This window comes from Eubalaena glacialis, chromosome 15, assembly GCF_028564815.1.
Source record: "Eubalaena glacialis isolate mEubGla1 chromosome 15, mEubGla1.1.hap2.+ XY, whole genome shotgun sequence".
Taxonomy (NCBI): domain Eukaryota; kingdom Metazoa; phylum Chordata; class Mammalia; order Artiodactyla; family Balaenidae; genus Eubalaena; species Eubalaena glacialis.
The window spans coordinates 50,316,260-50,335,034 of NC_083730.1; the positions used below are offsets into that span (position 1 = coordinate 50,316,260).

General features: G+C 38.5%; 1 protein-coding gene across 2 annotated transcripts in view; it reads left to right on the forward strand.

Annotated features, from left to right (window-relative positions):
* CHST9 (carbohydrate sulfotransferase 9) overlaps positions 1–18,775 on the forward strand; it is a 202,526-nt gene that overhangs the window by 63,681 nt on the left and 120,070 nt on the right. For both annotated transcript variants that reach the window (XM_061169365.1, XM_061169364.1), the window contains exon 2: positions 11,735–11,773. In XM_061169365.1, the coding sequence (XP_061025348.1) occupies positions 11,735–11,773 (39 nt within the window). The remainder of the gene's footprint in view (positions 1–11,734; positions 11,774–18,775) is intronic.

Here is an 18,775-nt window from a genome sequence, read left to right on the forward strand (position 1 = left end):
TTCCTTCAGATGAAAAGCTGGGCTGGATTGTGTGTCCATGAGCCAAATAAATTGTATTTAAAGTGAACAAACTCCAACTTCACAAGCATAGTGTCTGACTGGACTCAAATCATTACCTTTCTTCATGAAATGTTTCCCCTTGTCGCCTTCATACAGAAAATGAACCCTAAATAATATCAAAGCTCTTAATTCAATATAGATTCTACTAATTTATCCTTTAAAAGTAAATCTACCCAGGGAAAGTAAGATAATTTTAAATTATTTAGCAGAAATGGCTGTTGAATCTTTTCAGTGTTTCAGTTCAGAGGGTTTCTGTATAATTTCCAACCATCAGCGATAAAGTTTTTGAAGCCTGGATGAATATTTAAATGTTGTTTCAAACGGGTGCCTCATTTGATAGTTGACAAGTTCTGAAATGCTACATAATTGGCAAGTCTCCACTTTACTTTTGATTGATAACCTGGACATAGACTAATATTGTAATACTTTTATTAAACCAAAGTACACATTAACCTATATAGATTGTACATAAATTAACCACACTCAATAATAACAGGTTTCATTCTGTGTCATGAAGAGGAATAAGTTTAAATGCTAAAATGCTGGATAATAGAACATATTTATAGGTATAGTTGAGCAAGCCATCTTAGGAAAGAAGGAACCTAGGTGAGCCCTGCTTTAAGGGGAAAAAAGAAATCAATATATACTGGTATATATTGATAGGTTTATCAATAAATATTCTTACTATGAAAACAGAAAAAGGAGCTGTTTTTATTATCTTTTGATGTATAACAAAGTATGCCAAAACTTAATGGTATAAAACAAACATTTATTTTGCTTGCAGTTTTGTGGGTTAGAAATTTGGAAAAGGTTCAGCTGGGCAATTTGTCTAATCCATATGGTGTTCGCTGAAGCAACTGGAGATGCAAAATCCACTTCCAGGATGGCCTCATCATTCACACACGTTTGGCACCTGGGTTGGGATGGCTGGAACAGCTACTTGTCAGTCATGTATGATTCAGGAAGCTCACTTTCCACGGGGCCTCCAGGTGTGGCTCGCTTGAGCTTCCTCACAGTATGGTGGTCTCAGGGTAGTCTTTCTTACATTATGGCCAGACTTCTCTCAGAGCAAGTATTAAAAGACTCGGGAAGTGAGAGCTGCCTGATTTTCAAGGCCTAGAAACTGGCATTTCCAGCATATTCTACTCCTTAAGCAATTTACGAAGGCCTGGAGAGTTCAGTAGGAAGGAAACTGACTCCACCTCTTAAAACGTGGTCATTGTTATTCTAGCACAGGACTGAATGATTATATTATGAAAAGATTCTTTATTTTGCAAAATAATTCATTCCTATTTCTTTTATATAATGAAGATTCCAAGGGCACCTAGAATATTATGTCACTTAAGAATAATTATTCACGGGGCTTCCCTGGTGGCGCAGTGGTTGAGAATCTGCCTGCCAGTGCAGGGGACACGTGTTCAAGCCCTGGTCTGGGAAGATCCCACATGCCGCGGAGCAACTAAGCCTGTGCGCTACAACTACTGAGCCTGCGCTCTAGACCCTGTGAGCCACAAATACTGAGCCCACGTGCCACAACTACTGAAGCCCGTGCGCCTAGAGCCCGTGCTCCACAACAAGAGAAGCCACCACAACGAGAAGCCTGGGCACCGCAACGAGGAGTAGCCCCCGCTCGCCGCAACTAGAGAAAAAGCTTGTGTGCAGCAACGAAGTCCCAACGCAGCCAAAAATAAAATAAATAAAATAAAATAAAATAAATAAATTTATTTAAAAAAAAGAATAATTATTCACATCTAATGTACAGGGATCACGTTATTGCACAAAGGAAAGTACAAATGCACACATCCCTGCTTTGGTCAGTAGCTGAAACATATATTAGTAAAACTAGCATTCCCATTTTGCAGAGATATTTGAGACCTGGGTTTGGGTTGATAGGATTTTTTTTCCAATCTGACTTCAACATCTAAAGGTCTTCCAAAAAACTTCTCTGCCAACAAATGACTGCTTCAGAATGAGGTTCTGAATATCAAAAGGTTTACTCTAAGATTTAATTCACCCAGGCCAATGTTGGGAATCTGAAAGGAACTGTTGCTTGTCATATTAATTATGTGCTTTGTCAGGTGGATCTAAGTCGGAAGAAATTCTATACTTGAGAATTTCCAAGAGAACATAAAACTGTTGTTTCTCCTACTGATTTTACTATTTCTCTGTAGAGGGGTCAGCCCAGGAAAAATCTTTGAGCATTCAGTTCTTCTCAGGCTTTTTACACGCGATGACGGATGGCAGACCCCAGGGCTAGGGGGCACAGGTGGAGTATCAGCTCTGCCAGGGCAGATGGCCAACCTCAGAGGCCAGATCTATCGGTATCGATACGTTTCTGAAGGGCCGTTTTCTGTGGCTCAGTATACGCTGTCTGGAGCTCACAGCATGCAGTGTGCTCATAATGGCTCTGTCTGCCTAAGCATCCTAGTGACACATCAACTCAGCAAACAGAAACGGACAAAAGAGCAAGTGGAGTTTATCTAAACGTGCAGGAGGGCAGGGAGGGTCCACAGCCATAGAGGCTCATCACAGTGTCTGCTGAGGCCAGTGCCATTTCAGCATCAGCATAAATCCAGGTATCAATAATAAAATAAACTCCTCTGCCTTTTTGTACAATTGCCCAAAGAGAAACTATGCAGTTTCTACAGTCTATTTTTTTAAACTTTTTATTTTATATTGGAGTATAGTTGATTAACAATGTTGTGTTAGTTTCAGGTGTACAGCAGAGTGATTCAGTTATACATATACATGTATATCTTCTTTTTCAACTTCTCCCATTTAGGTTGTTATATAATATTGATCAGAGTTCCTTGTGCTATATAATAGGTCCTTTTTGGTTTTAGACTAGCTGGTCTTTACAGTGGCTTAGTTAGGTGTCTCTGTTCCTGCCCTATAGTACGGTACTTAAAATCTTCTCACATCCCTGTTTGTACAACTTCTTTTGGTATTATTGAAAGATAGTATTTACCTATCTAACTAAAGAGACCTGTGAATCTTGGAAATGTCAAGTTACTTGTTCAAGGTCTTACCATTTGTTTCAAGGAATAAGTTCTGGTCATGAGGTCCTCTGGTTTCTAGAAAAGCTCTCCCTTTCTATTTAGACCATATCAGACTGTTGAAAGTTCCATAGCTGCTGGTCAGTACAAAATTTGGGTAGAGATTTGGACCACACATGCTGGGTTCTAAAATCATGTCATCTGAGCTCATAACTGGGGAGAGGTTTGCCATATCAATGTGTTTTATCAAACCAATTTGTATTTGGAAAGAGTTACGACGAGAGGAAAGGAATTCACTAAAGTGAAAAGCTACTTCTCGATTAGAAATTCTAAGGGAAAGCAAGAAAGAGATGTGATGGTAAAAATCTGAAGAAACTCTCAAAATAAACTTTATAATATTTGTGTAAACAAAGCCATTGACCTTGAGAATATGTAGAAGTATCATATGTTACCAGGGACCACCTGACATGGAACATTCATAAAGAGAAGCACCTGGCAATACGCTGTGTTGCTATTTTCCAGGCACTGAAGTGAGAACATTATAAACGGGATTGCATTATGCACTCAAAATATTTAGGATTATTATTAAACACATTATTTTGTTTAACCCTCACAATGACCCTGTGAAGTAGGAACTAGTATTATCCCTATTTCCAGATAAATACAATTGAGAGAGGTTAAATGATGCGCCAGTGTCCCACGTTGATTAAGTGGAAGAGCTCTTTACCACTCTACAGACCTGCCTGTAATCACCGCAGCCAGTAAGCTCAGAAAGGGTACAGATCTCAGCTTCAAAGTCTAATCCTGCTAATCACTAACTGGGACCTTGTGCCATGTCAGAGAATTTTCTGAGCCCCCTTTCTCCACTGGAAAATGGAAGTAATTTTCATCTACTCCATGAATTGGCGACTGAGAAATTGGTGTGCAGTGAGGAAAGCTTGACAGACTTCCATGACAGACTTTATTACACAATGATGGAAGCAGGTAGAAGAGGGTATATTTTGGAGATTAGACTGTATCTGATTGTAAAATCACAGGACACACACCACATGTACATACATGTAATGCATTATGTATATGTAGATATATGAATATATATACACACATATATATGTGTATACCCACTATTTGTACATGTGTATACACATAAATACATATATATGTGTGCACAAAATTTTCTTTTCATTAGAAGTGGCATAAGATACTGACTTGTGATACAAACACCCTGCTCATTATTGGTGAGACATCGTTGGATTGCCATGTATGTGTCTGTGGTTTTAAAAGATCAGAAACAATCACTTCGATTAAGGGACTACTTCCGTACTGAAGTACTGAAATGTGCTATAAGTGGATATATATTTAATGTTTCTCCATGAAACCATATCAACCCCAAGTCTAAAATAGCTTTTAAAAATATCGATTCAGTTAGTTGTGAAAATTAAAGTAAATAATTTTTAAGTGTTATTAGGGTGCCCGACTCATAGTAGGTACTAAATAAATACCAAACTACTAAAAAAGTTCAAAATCTGAAGGTCTTTTTAGCATTCTACTCCTGAAACATTATTATTAGGTATTTAGCAGCTAAAATAAGCAGTTCATTTATTCAAACAAATAATTTGATAAATAATGAATAGCTAGTTTTTTAAAAGTCTATGGAAATATTTTAACAAAATAATTTATTCAGGCAACCCTCCAAACCTAGGGACTGATTATATACGGCTTATGGATAGATATCCAAATCCTTACTCCTCCCTACCTTTCACCCCAACTATTTTTTATCCTCTCGTTATTTATTTGCCACTAAGTAGTTCAGTGATTTGGCAAAGTTATTTACCAAACTTCTACCAAGTTTTCTTACCTGAAAATCGGTAGAATGTTTATAAAGTCTCATAATACTGTGAAGATAAAATGAATTAACACATATAATATGCTGATTACAGTGATGAGCACATAGATATTGTTTAATAAGCATTAGCTACTATTATTAGCATGATTATAAAAATAGCACTCTGCTAATACCACTTGGAAACAATATTGGAAGTAAAACTCAAATTGTTTATGTTTTCAGTTGAAATACAAGAGTTAGGTAGAGATAGATACAATAGATAAATATAGATAAACAGATACTATGTATATGTATGTCTTGTGTACACACACACACACACATACACACACAAGCACTAGAGAGAGAAGAGGAGACAACAGAAAGGAACATGTATTGAGGAGATGCTCTATGCCTTGTTCCCAGGGTTACATAGCTCCTAGGGACCAGTGGTTAAGACAGGAAGTCACTCCATCTAACTCCAAAGTCCATGTTTATTTCACTATATCATGCTGTTTCCTGTGGGAAGAGATTGACTAAGAAAAACCTTGCATTTAGGTGAATTTTATTTGCCTTTAGGTGAATATATAAAATATATAAAATTCATATTCTCTCTGATTACAATCAATAAGCAGGAATCTTTGGTATACTAATACCCAAAACAACAGTAATTCTTTAAGATATTGATAAAGGCATTTTTTCTCCCATTACTCAAATGCACATTCTGAAGATTACTTTTAAGTCTTGCATTAAAATAGCTAAACATGCCATAGTGGTGACCTGGGTGTTAGGCTGGCTCTACAAATCAGCTAGCACTGTAACCTAGTAACCCCGTCTGTAACTGAGGCATTTGAAGTGAGTAAATCTTAAAGCCCCGCCCTCTCTAAGTCCCTATAAAGTAAACAGAATGAAAACCCTACCTCCTTCTACTTTTCCTAGTTAACTCAGAAGTAGAGAAGTACTACAGATTCTCATTATCCAGAAATATTGCCAGCACTTTTCCATTAAAGTCTAGGTGAAACAAACGGTATTAAAAAAAATTCATGGGAGTTCACGTTATATTATCTGGTAGTTATGTTACTCTCCCCCGCTGCCTTTTTAAAAATAAGTAGCATGTGCACAGTAATTTTCCTTGTCATGATTCTATGCCATCTTCATAGTGCATTTTGCCAAAGAAACATCGGACATAAATGAACATTCTCAGGTATCCTAGCAACAGGATGAGATTAATAATACCTCTCAGAGCAGGGCAGATAAAATGCCTGTGACTGAATGCACACTCAGAATTGGCACTGAGAAATAGGTAGTGCAGTGAGGGAAGCTTGATAAGATTCCATGACAGACTTTATTACACAATGATGGAAGCAGGTAGAAGAGAGAGTATATTTTGGAGATTAGACTATGTCTGATTGTAAAATTACAAGATATATATCACATGTACATATATGTAATGCATTATATGTATGTATATATGCATATATTTACACACACATATGTGTATACCCACTATTTGTATATATGTATACACATAAATACATATATATGTGTGCACAAAATTTTCTTTTCATTAGAAGTGACATAAGATACTGAGTTGTGGTACAAACACCCTGCTCATTATTGGTGAGACATCTTGGATTGCCGTTTACGTGCCTGTGGTTTTAAAAGATCAGAAACAATCACTTCGATTAAGGAACTATTTCCGTACTGAAATACTGAAATGTGCTATAAGTGGATATATATTGAATGTTTCTCCATGAAACCATATCAACCCCAAGTCTAAAATAGCTTTTAAAAATATCAGAACTCAGTTTATATAAATAAATAGTCATGAGATGTGGAATTTTAATGTTCAACTAAATACATTTTCTCAGAAGAAAAGTTGGACCCTGCAAATCCCATTTTTATGAAATTATAGTCCATTTTGTTTCCTCACAGGTGGAGTGCTACCTCCAGGCTTAAAGAGGAGTAAGATGCAAACCATTCTTTAATGCTTTGTTCTTAAAGTAGAATCTGTGTTACAATAAAGCACAACTAGAGCAAAATGTGTGTTCATTATTCTGATAGCCTCTGTTATTTTATCACCCACTTTCCTAATATAATAGCTTTCTAGGTTGTCAGCTGTAATGTAAATACTTGGTAAAAGCTCTGTTCCTGGTTGTACTTGAGCTCAATGTTAGCAGCACTAAAATAGCTTTCATGTTCTTTAGCATTTGAAGGAGGGTTGGGATGATACAAAACTCTCCCTGTGTCCACTTAATCCCAAGCATTTGTGTTCCAGGCACTGTGAGGCGTGAGGAGACAGAGAGGCATAGGATACACCCCTTGCCCTAAAGGAGGCCACAGTCCAGCTGGGGAAATAAACACGCAATTGATTATAAACCAAACACTGGAGTTAGTGCTGTAGCAAAGGTACAAATAAAAGACTAAAGGAGCATAGAAAGAAGGATGATTAATTCTGCAGGGAGTGGACCATTGGGGGAGGTGGCACAAAGCCGAAGGCTTCACAGAAGGGCCAGCATCTGAGCTCAGCTCTGAAGGATGAATAGAGTTTTGATAGGCCCAAAGGACAGGACAGGACATTCCAAGAAGCAGAAACGTCATGCACAGGGAGTTGGAGGGGGAGGTACAATTCCTGACATCGTTGGTAAGTGTTCCGTATGGTGCTTCAGGGGTGGTAGCAGAAGGTAGGTCATGGCCAAATCTTCCAGGGTCATCAGTTTCATATTAGGGAATGTGTATTTTCATCTTTAACAGAGATCAGACTGCAAGGATGGAAAAACGATCGCTAAAACCAAAGAAATCAGTTAGGAGCCTGTAGAAAATAACCCCAGGAAGAAATATCAAATTTATGAAACAGGACAATGGCAACGAGAAAGGAGAGGTTAGATCTGAAAGGCCCTGTAGAGAGAGAATGTAGTGGTCTGAGGTTGAGTGAAAGGGAGGAGCTGATGGTTGTTAGGTTTCATGTTTGGGTGCCTGAGCAGATAGGAGGATAGCACTAAAGACAAGCAGTTTGGGAGAGGAATATAATGAATGGTTTAAGTTAAGGACTTGCGTTGTGAAGTAGAAAATACAGATAGAGATTTCCAGTAGACCTAACACCTAGGTAGATTTTGGAGCCGGAGATGTAGGTCTCACATCGTCTCTTTCTGTGAAGGTGAACACTGAGAGATAAAATCACCCATACAGAGCAAGATAAAGAGACCAAAAAAGAAATCTAGAGGGTTACCTCCAGTTAAGCAGTGCAATCTCTGTGTCTCTTGACCAATATAAGGTTGTCTTATTTATCCAGTTTTTATCTTTCTCATTTGAAATTTACTATACGTAACTAAGAGTAGAAATCTAAGTGATTCCTATAACAGAACTAACAGCATAATAAAACTAATGCAGAAGATTTATACAGCAGTCCACAGTTTACAGAGCCCTTTCATATAACACAAGGGCAGAGAACTGTTTGAGATCTCAGTGAAAAAACATTATCAGCAATGCCTTCCACGCTCCCTTCTGAAACCTCGAACCCCAGTATTTTGTGTTAGTTTCCTCCATTTCTTGCTGGCTCTGCATATGGACTTATTTAATCCTCACAACGTTTGGGATAAGCAGGCTCTGATCCCCACCGTACAGATGAGAAAGTCAGGGTGACTGATTGATCTGCCACAACTAACATCACTGTAGGTATATTCTATTAAGTAGTAAATTAACGTAAACTTTCATAATAAAATTATCCCATAAGTATTAATTATGTAATATACTGTATAACAATTTACCCAAAACTTAGCAGCTGAAAACAACAGTAAATATTTATCACGTCACACAGTTTCTGTGGGGAACTCTGGAGTGACTGATTGGGTTGTTCTGGGTCAGGGTCTCGCAGGAAGTTGCAGTCAAGGAGACAGCCAGAGCTGCGGCCATGTGAAGGTTTGAGTGACGCTAGAGAATGGGCTGCTCATGTGCGGGCAAGTTGATGCTGACTGCAGGCAGGAGGCCTCAGTTCCTCATTGGTTGTTGACTGGAGCCCTTGGTTCCTCACTGGCTATTGACAGGAGGTCTCAGTTCCTCTTTGGCTGTTGACGGAGGCCTCAATTTCCCATTGGCTGTTGACTAGAGGCCTCAGTTCCTCATTGGCTGTTGACAGGAGGCCTCAGTTCCTCTTTGGCTGTTGACGGAGGCCTCAATTTCCCATTGGCTGTTGACTAGAGGCCTCAGTTCCTCATTGGCTGTTGACAGGAGGCCTCAATTCCTTGCCACATGGGTCTCTCCTTTGGGCTGCTTGGGTGTCCTCGTAACATGTTATCTGGCTTCCCTCAGAGGAAGTACTCTGAGAGACAACAAAATGGAAGCCACAATGTTTTTTGAGGCCCAACCTTGGAAGTCACACTTGATTATTTCTGCAAAATCCTGCTGGTTACACAAGTCAGTCTAATTCAGTGTGGGAGCAGACAACACAAGGATACAAATGCCAGGAGGAGGGAAGACGAGGATCATTGGGGTCACCTTGGAGACTGGCTACCACACCCTGTTATTAATCTTCAATACATTCATTGTCAACTTGAAGGATTTATGATGCATTCTTAGACAAGTTAAAGACTTTCCAAAAAGATGGGTTTTTTAAACATCTTTTTTATAATTTTTTTTAATAATTCAGGACTTGAATAGCATTTTTTTAAATTCATGAAAGTGTTTGAGGCCCTTAGTATATAAAAATTTATAATCAAAGGTACATAGTGGCTTGCCCAATAAAAATCTTAAATGAGGAGGTACCCCATCATACTTGGTAATGAATGAAACCTTTAAATGGACCACTCATGCCATTTATCTGTTTGTATCATTGAAATAAATTGCATCAAACAAGTCCTCTGGAAATCACCCAAATGAATAGAATGTGAGATTAATCAAGATGCCACTTAAATGAATTCTACACTTTGGACAGCTGCACAAGGGAAGGATTATACGTTTTCCACCTTACAGTCTAGGATTTTAAAAGACACGAAGGGCTGGTAGAAAAACTTAAAGTTTACATGCAGCTTCCATAAACTCTCAGTAACTAGCTCCATCTGTGACAAGTTGATAAATGACAAGAAGGTGATGGCTGGAAGGGTGACCCTCACTTACTCATGACAAAACCAAGGCTCTCACCTCAACTGTGGTGTTTACACACACCACTGCTCTGGTGCAACGTTTCCGATCTAAGCCTGTAAACATGCTGAAGTGTCCCAGAAACCCTGACTGAACTCCTGCCCAAACTATTACCTCATCTCATTCATGTTTGTGCTGGCAAATGTCGTGAACAAGTCATTTCCACCTCAGCCTCATCTTCCTCATTGCCCACTACTCTTCAGACCCTCACAGCCTCTTACTATCCCCTCCCTGCTAAAAATTCTCTCTCATAGTCTAGCAACAACCACGTGAACTCAGCGGTATCGGATGCTGTTGGCACCCCTGATACTTCTTAAAACTTTATTTATGGTACATGGCTTTGTGCTCTTTTGATCTCCGTGGAGGTCTGCTTCTCCTTCTGTCTTCTCATCGTCCTTCATCACAAAACAAGAGTGGAATTTTTGTTTTCTTCGTCACTGTCTTCAGCCCAGCCCTCTGTTCTGTCTGTCTTTATGTTTCCATTTCCCCCCTCAGCTCCAGCCATCTTCTCAAGATGGACATTTTCTGCATCTATAATTTCAGTTTTCATCTCTCTCCCAAACTCCATCTCCTGGTAGCACTTCAAACTCATTAAGTCTAAAACTAAACTCATCATTCCCATGCTCCCACCCTATTTTACCATTTCCCCAAATTGCATCACCACACCCAAAGTCAACTAGCAGCCATTCATCTTGACCTTTCCTCTTCCCTTGCACTTCACATTTTGTAAACTCCTGGGCCCTATAGGTTCTGCCTTCCCACGGTCTCCTACACCCCTCACTTCCCTCCTCTCTGCTCCCACTGTCACACTCAACCAATTACCTCTTGCCCAACCTCTGGGACAGGGGTCCCCAACTCCCCGGCCGCAGACCTTTGGAACCGGGCCGCAGGAGGTGAGTGGCGGGCGAGCGAGCAAGGCTTCACCTGCCGCTCCCCATCGCTCGCATTACTGCCTGAACCATCCCTCCCCTCCCCCGTCCGTGGAAAAATTGTCTTCCACAAAACCGGTCCCTGGTGCCAAAAAGGTTGGGGACCGCTGCTCTAGGATACGTCCTTCTATGGAAAGCTACTCTCATTCAAGTTTTTAAAGCAAGCCCTAAACATGACCCTTCTTGCTCAAATAGCCTTGTCCTACATAGCCCATTACTATTTCTTTTGCCCAGAATCAATCCTCTCCCCTTTTCAAATTCCCCAAATCACATGTATCTCTCAAGGTCCAAATCAAATACTAATTTCTCCGTAACTTCATGGGCACCCTTTTATTTCTTAAAATAATCGTTTCATCCTCTCATATCTTTAAACATTTATACCCTTTGGGGACACATCTCATTTCATGTTATATTGTCTGTCCTTTATCTTCCCAAGTAGGTTGTAAGAGGCCATGGTCTTATCTTAGTCAGGTGTTTACCCCCACGTAGAACAGTTTGTTCTATGGGGATTTGCACCTTGTAGGTTTATTGTTGAGTAAATGGCTCTTACTAACAAGATTTTTTAAACCCAGAAGCATGTTTAATGCATACTCATTAATTTTTGACTTTCGTAAATTGATTTGAGAATATTTTTCACCCCTTTTCTCTGTGCCCAGTCATCTCTAGAAGAATGTTGGACACAGCTGACCTAGTGACTGTGTCTGGAAATTACCATAAACTGGGCTTTCGTCTTAGTTACATCATAGTCTCATGGCTGCTCATTGCAACTGATCTGCCACTTCTTATTTCAGGACGAGTGGAGCAGAAAAGAGAACAAAGAGCAGCTTCAGGTAAGATGTTGACTAATTGGCCTCAGCTTTATGTCGTGTTTTTACTTCCACCTTGAAAAAAAAATCTATTTGCAATGTAGTATTCAAAAACTCACCTAAAAATGTAATAGTTTATAATCCTAGACTTGACTGATTTTAAATTAATTAAAATAAATGAATGCATTTAGCTTTTTCACTTCCACATCAGTCATGTCCTTTTCATCCTATCTTTCTATTCAAACAAAAAGATGGCCTGTTATTTAATTTTTCCATGATTATCCATTTAAAAGGTAAGTGTTGCAAGCACTGATTTCAAAATATGAAGGTTGTAATTGTTGACAACTATTTCATCTTCCCAAATACCTATGAATCTCGATTATTTTTCTTAAACCCATTTGTGTAGCTGATGTTTTTCAGGACAGTGTCAACTACTTAACCAAGAAGAATCTTTACATTTTGGAGAAATTTTAAAAACATTCCACTTCTAAATCCTAATATATATTCAGAAGTGAGTGATGCTTTGGCACAATGCCGTTGCACATAGTAGGAGCCAATATTTGCTATCTAATATAAAAATGAGTCTTTACATTTCCATATTTTCATCACTTGGCTTTTGGCTTAAAGTCATAAGGTAAGATAAATTTACCAATTAAATCTTTGCATAAGGGCAATCTTCCAGCTCCCAATGCCCTAAAATTGTCAATATTTGTAGAGAATTCTAATTTGGCATATACACCTATGCCCACCACCCTTCCGAAGTCTTCACCAACCCACTATTTTATGATATGTGAGAGCACCCAACATAAAGACACATTACTCCCAAACACTGTCTTTTTTCATTTTTTTAGTGTGGTAACAATGTATTATGTGTGTTTCCAAACAGTGAAGTCAACAGAAGACCAAAATCTGTGTTAATCAAAAAATGTATAAACAACCTAAGCCCGTGTCTCTTTTCTCCTTCCCAACCTTAGCATTCATCTCAGACAACTGGGCAACTTACTACCTGCATGATTTCCCTCTTAGATGTTATTGTTTGCATTCTCCTTGTGGCTCTTTTAAACCCTGATCATGAATACCAAAAAAAAATGTGAAGGCAAGAAAGTATCTGGTGTCCTCACAGCTGTGCTTACCTCTATTATTGATCCTTGGGGGGAAATTATTTATACTGTTTCTGAAACGCTATTGCTATGATCCTGTAGGTATGGGCTTAAAGAAACTTTATAGTTGGGAAGAAAGCTAAACTGGCCAAAGTGTTAAACCAGATGCCTCTTTAAGTTCCCTCCATGCTCATAGATTCTAATATGCTGTGTGACCAAGGTGACACAAAGGACTAGAGAGGCAGGAAAAGAACTCAGATTTCTTCATTCCTTATTCTTTCCAGTGTCCCCCATTCCTAAGCTTTCTTTTTAAATCAAAGTGCTAGTCAGTTTGATACTGTATTAGGTTTCTTGCTTAATAAAATATTTTTCAACAGTTGGAAAATCTTTTTTAAGGCAACGGGAAACACTAATCACCAGGGTTCTGAGGAAACTCCCTTTATTAATGGAGCTAATTTTCCCCAACTGATTCACAGCTCGTCAATGTGTCCAATTTCTATGAGAAAGTGAAAGAAACTTTCTATGAGAAAGTGAAGTCAAGGAGAACTAATGGACAGATCTCAAATTATTGGGGAAATTTTTTTGGCTCCTCATTTCAAAGAACACAAATCCTGCCCTCGGGAAATCTACATTTGTAAAGATAGTCTGAGTTTTCAAAATTGAGACATAACCTTTGCCAATGTGGTCCTAAATATCACCATGTTCAATTTGTGGTGCTAGAATGAATGTCTGCCTCTTTATAAAGCATGTGCCTGAGATACCAGGAACATCATGGGCATCCCTGCTTCTCACTTCCTGCCTGGACTTCTTTATATCATTTGTTGTTCATTCTTCTCAGATTCTATGTCCTGCCTGCTGTATTAGACAATACACCTCACACCCTTTTGCTTATATTGGGTCTATCTCCCAGTATGGGAGAAAGAATTTAGAAGGAAAATATTGTAGACAAAAAAAAAATTCCCCATTAAAATAGGGACTTCCAGGACCCTCACTTTTTGGGTAGGTAAAGTTGGTTAATTCTTCGTTTAAAGAATCTTGCACTAAGATGAAAGTTACAGAGGTAAGTTTTTACTCAGAAAAATAAATAACTTTCTAACAAGGAAACCTCTCCAGGACTGGAAAGAATGAGATTGTGTGAGTAAAACTGTACAAAGGTTGGGCCATCACCTGCAAGGGATGTTGATAAGAGATTCATGAAGAGTTTGGCTGGATCATTCCTAAAGTTCTTTCCAATTTTATGTCTATGATTCTACTTACCATTATTACTTTATTGAAATGGTTCTACTCTGTGTGTACAGATCAACACAAAATAAAGCCTTCTAAATGGCTCCCATTATATAACTGAATGAATCATGTTCCAAAACTTAGCTAAATCAGTTTAGACTGAGTTGCTTAGTAGAGCAGATAGCTAATAGGGCTAAGACTGTGAAATAAAATTGTTCTATAGGATATTTAGCTCTTTGGGGGAAAAAGTTGTTGTTTGCACCCTGATTGCAACCCCAGCTGTCATTTCAAGTATGATGCTGTTTTCGATAAGCCAGGAATGAGTCACAAGAGGATATGTATAACCTGATATCATTTTTGAAAAGCTATGGTAAGCTTAGCCATTTTTGAAAAAAAATTCAAAGCATATGCCTCCTGACATTGGATTTGGAAACCCATGTCAAATTCATAAAACATGGCCAGCAACATCAAAGCTAAATTTGGCTATTTGGGTTGGTAAAGAATATTAAAAATATGTGGTGGTGTAATGGTAAATAGACAAATGTTAGGAGTCATGTTCCTGATATCATCAATTATCTATTCTCCCTTGATTAGTTTAAGGACCCAATGTCCTCACCAGAAAAATAGAAAAAAAAAAAGAAAAAAAAACCCAGCTATATTTCATAGATTTCTACCTAAAACCTTTATTGAGTTTGAAGTGTTTTTATCTTATTAGGAGAAAAATCCCTTTTGAGGTCAAGGAATTCTTGCTCTTTAAAAAGCAACACAGCAAAAAATACAAAGAATTCTCACAGAGAAAGGTGCTCCATAAAATTATTATTTAGAAAAAGATAAATTAGAGGGCTTACTAGGGTAGGCTATACAGACGCCATCTGTTAAATATATATTGTTCCAATTTTTCCAAAAAGGAGAACACTTTCAAATCCAGTTAAGTATTAAGTAAAGAATAGCCATAGTGGACCAGAGAATGGAGTCATCAGTATAGATGATAATGAGTGTTTCAAAATGAATTTGCCTTCTTTTCATTTATGACATTAGAACATCCCTAAAATTCAAGATGTTTTTTTCATTTGCATAATTTGCAAAAAGTAACCGGTAAAAAGAACAATGCTATTTTTTTCTCAACTTAAAAGGTGGAATTTATTATTGGAAATTCAGCAAATGGTAGAACATCTGCTTTGCAAGTTTAGATCTTGCTACTTACTCTTTGACTGGGCTTTTCACTTCTGTGAAATGTTCTAAAACAGAAATAGCACCTCCATTTTAAAACTTTTAAACACACATTGAACATGCAGTCATTCAGGTTTTTTAAAAGTTAGATACTGAATAAATCCTTCCATCTGTGCGGGAATAGCATGTTCATTTTCTTACACGTTACTCATTTATTGAACGCAAATTTTCAAGTGGATGCATATCTAGCGTTATTTTCATCTGTGCTATTACTATTTTGTAATACTTTTGCCACAGTTCTTATACCTCAAAAAACCCTCAAAAATAAACATGAGAAGACCTAATTTGTCATTGTTCTCATTACTGGTGACCAACAGTAAACATGAAGTTAGCAGGCAGGTTGTGTTGCAACCTTAAACGTATTTGTTAAGTAAACTATCATTCTTGAAAAGTCTATCATTTCTTGGATTTTAATATTTTTTAATATTCTACATGTTTTATTCTCACTTTGAAAATCATTATTCCAGTTAGAATCAAGGTTGAAAATGCATACCATCCTAACTTGTTCATAGCTTACAAAAGCTCTTGTCACGTAATAATACTATATAACATATTTGAAGGTTGCTAAGAAAGTAGATCTTAAAAGTTCTCATCACAAGAAAAAAAGAAAGTTTGTAACCATGTGCAGTGACAAATGTTAACTAGACTTACTGTGATGATCATTTTGTGATATATACAAATATTGAATCATGTTGTACACTTAAAATTAATATAATATTACATGTCAATTATATCTCAATTAAAAAAAAAAAACTCTTGTCTTGATTCCATCTCATTTAGCACCACAAAGAGGGCAGAGAAGGAATCTGAGGAGGCATTTAGAAGTTGGTGCATTCAATTTGCTAAACATTTTTGCAGTCCAGGCTTTGTGCTTGATACCGGAGATGCAGTGGTGAATAAGATATGGCATTAATGTTCATTCACTTTCTGGGGGAGAAAAACAAATGCATACAGATGATTATAATCCAGTGTGAAGAGTGCTTTTTAGAGAATCATGTACTAGGTGTCCTGAGGATTTCAAAGAAGGGTTCTTGGAAGAGGGGAGACTTGAGCTGATCCTTGAAGAAAGAATTAGAATTCACTAGAGGAAAAGGGGAAGGGCTGGCTTTCCAGAGAGGTAAAGACAAGAAGAAGCATGGCCTATTGAGAGAAAGGTTTGTGGTTAAGTAAGACAGGATATAGTCATAAATAGACAAGAGGCAAGAGATGTGGCCAGAAAAATAAGCATGAGCCGGAATTAACAAGGGCCATTTTGCCCTTCTGTGGAGTTTGGCCTTTATGCCGTAGGTGTGGGGAGCTAATGAAGGGCAAGGAATTACATGATCTATTTGCATTTTATAAAAATCCTCCAGAGGAAGTGTGGATTGGAAGGGGAATTGACTGAAGGCAGGGAAATCAGGTGGTATATCACTTTAATTATCAAAGAATGAAAGGATGAAGGTCTGAGGGGTCTTTACTAAGACAGTGTCATTATCGAGGAAGCTAAGGAAATGAATGCAGATATATTTACAAGATAGAATTGGCCTGTTTGATTGGATATGGGAGGTAGAGAAGGATGACTCCTAGGTTTCCAGCCTAAGAAATAAGATGAATAGTGCATCCTATGTAGGGAACACAGGAGGAGGGACAGGTCTGGTGGGGAAAATGATAAATTGAGTTATATCTTTGTTGATTGTAGTGTGACCTATGAGATATAAAGGCAGAAATGTCAAGAATGTTAAATAAGCAGCAGGCGTTACAAGCCTGGAGCTCCAGAGAGAGATCTGAGATGCAGGCTTGCCTTTCAAGTTGGTACCTGGATAAGAGTTGAAGCCCTGGTTATGAACGAGCTGCCCAAAGGGACACGGGGGTGTGAGAAAAGAGGCAGGGATGAGTCCTTGGAAAATCCCTAATGTGAACAAAGAACACAGTAAGAGGAACCAGAGGCTACAGCCTAGGATAGATCTAGGTTGTCTTGTGAGAATCAGCAGGATTCTCTGTCTCTGAATCCAAGAGAAGAAAAAAGACAGAAAGAAGAAGGAATTGGTCAAGCATGTCAAATGCCACAGAGCAATCAAATAAAATAAGCACCTAAGAAATGTCCATTGGAGTTGGGGAAACATATCTGCTGGTCACCACAAAGAAATTACTTTTCAAGAGTTCTATTAGTGAAATCCAGATAGCGATGGGTTTAGTGAGGGAGTAGAGAACAAATAAGAACAAATACGAACTGGTTCTTTTGAAAAGTTTGCCTGTGAAAAGGAGGAGGGAGAGAGACAGAATCATTATGTCAGGGAATCGATGTGTACCGAGACCTGCTATTTCAGGCTCTGTGCTCAGTGCCTTCCATTTTACCCTCAAAATGGCCTTGTAAACTTTGTTTATGGTCAACATTTTAAAAATTAGAAAACCAAGATGTAGAGAAGTTAAATAACTTGCCTTTGACCCCATGTGTTAACTGGTGGAGCCAGAAATGGCACTGAGGCAGTGGCATTGAGCCTGTGCTGTCTGGGGAGATGTCTGGAGTGAACCGTTTGTGCTTTTCTCTTCCCAGCTCTGTGCTCAGTGAGGTCATGTCGGTGACTTCAACGGGCCGTGGTGGGAGCATTTACACCACAGAAATTGACAAACGTTACAAACCAGAGTTGGTTGATTTGTTTGCTTGTTCCTGGAGAGCCAGTTGTTAAACACTGACAAGCACAGCACTGGGTCTCCGTCTGAGTGACAGCAAAGCCTCAGCATTTCCCACTGCCTAGTATATGTGACTTGGCCAAGGTCACTTGGTTAGCTAAAAACAACAGAGTTGAGACTGGAACCCAGACCTGTGATCCACATCCAGTCCTACACAGGCCCCAGGGCTTTGATGAAAAAATAAGTAAAACATTCATTCCTCACATTCTATACCCAGATGGTCCAGGTTGGTATAAACGATGTCTCGCATTTATCCATGCTCTGGTTCTAAACTACCAGTCTTCTGCTTCGGCCTCCCAGGCAATCCATCTCTGGGGTGTTTGCTTTTTTAAACAGCTTTCCTGAAGCATTGACTCTCTGAACTATGTTAATGAAATCTATTTAAAAAAATAACCCATCTTCTCCGGGTTTGTGGTTTCAGAACAGTATTTGTCAGTGAATGAAATAAGTTATCTTAGATGCATGTTGCCATCCACAAAATGGAAGACAGACACATGGGCTGTTCATTAAAAGGAGTCCTGAAGAGTTTATTTTTAAACAAACTTCATTTTCCAGCTAGTCGAATTTATGATAGAGAATGAATAGCAGCACATCTGTGTCACATTATTCAAAACTCCCTTAAATTTCATTGTATAACACTGCATTTCAAACAGTATGTGTATGCAAGCTAAACAAATCTAAAACGATAAATAGCTAATGTGGGAGAAATTGCCATGTCACCCCACATGGTCAAAGTGCAGGTATGAAAACATCTCCTGGAAAGTCCCTCCGCATGTTTAATTTGGATTGCTGTTATGGTGCA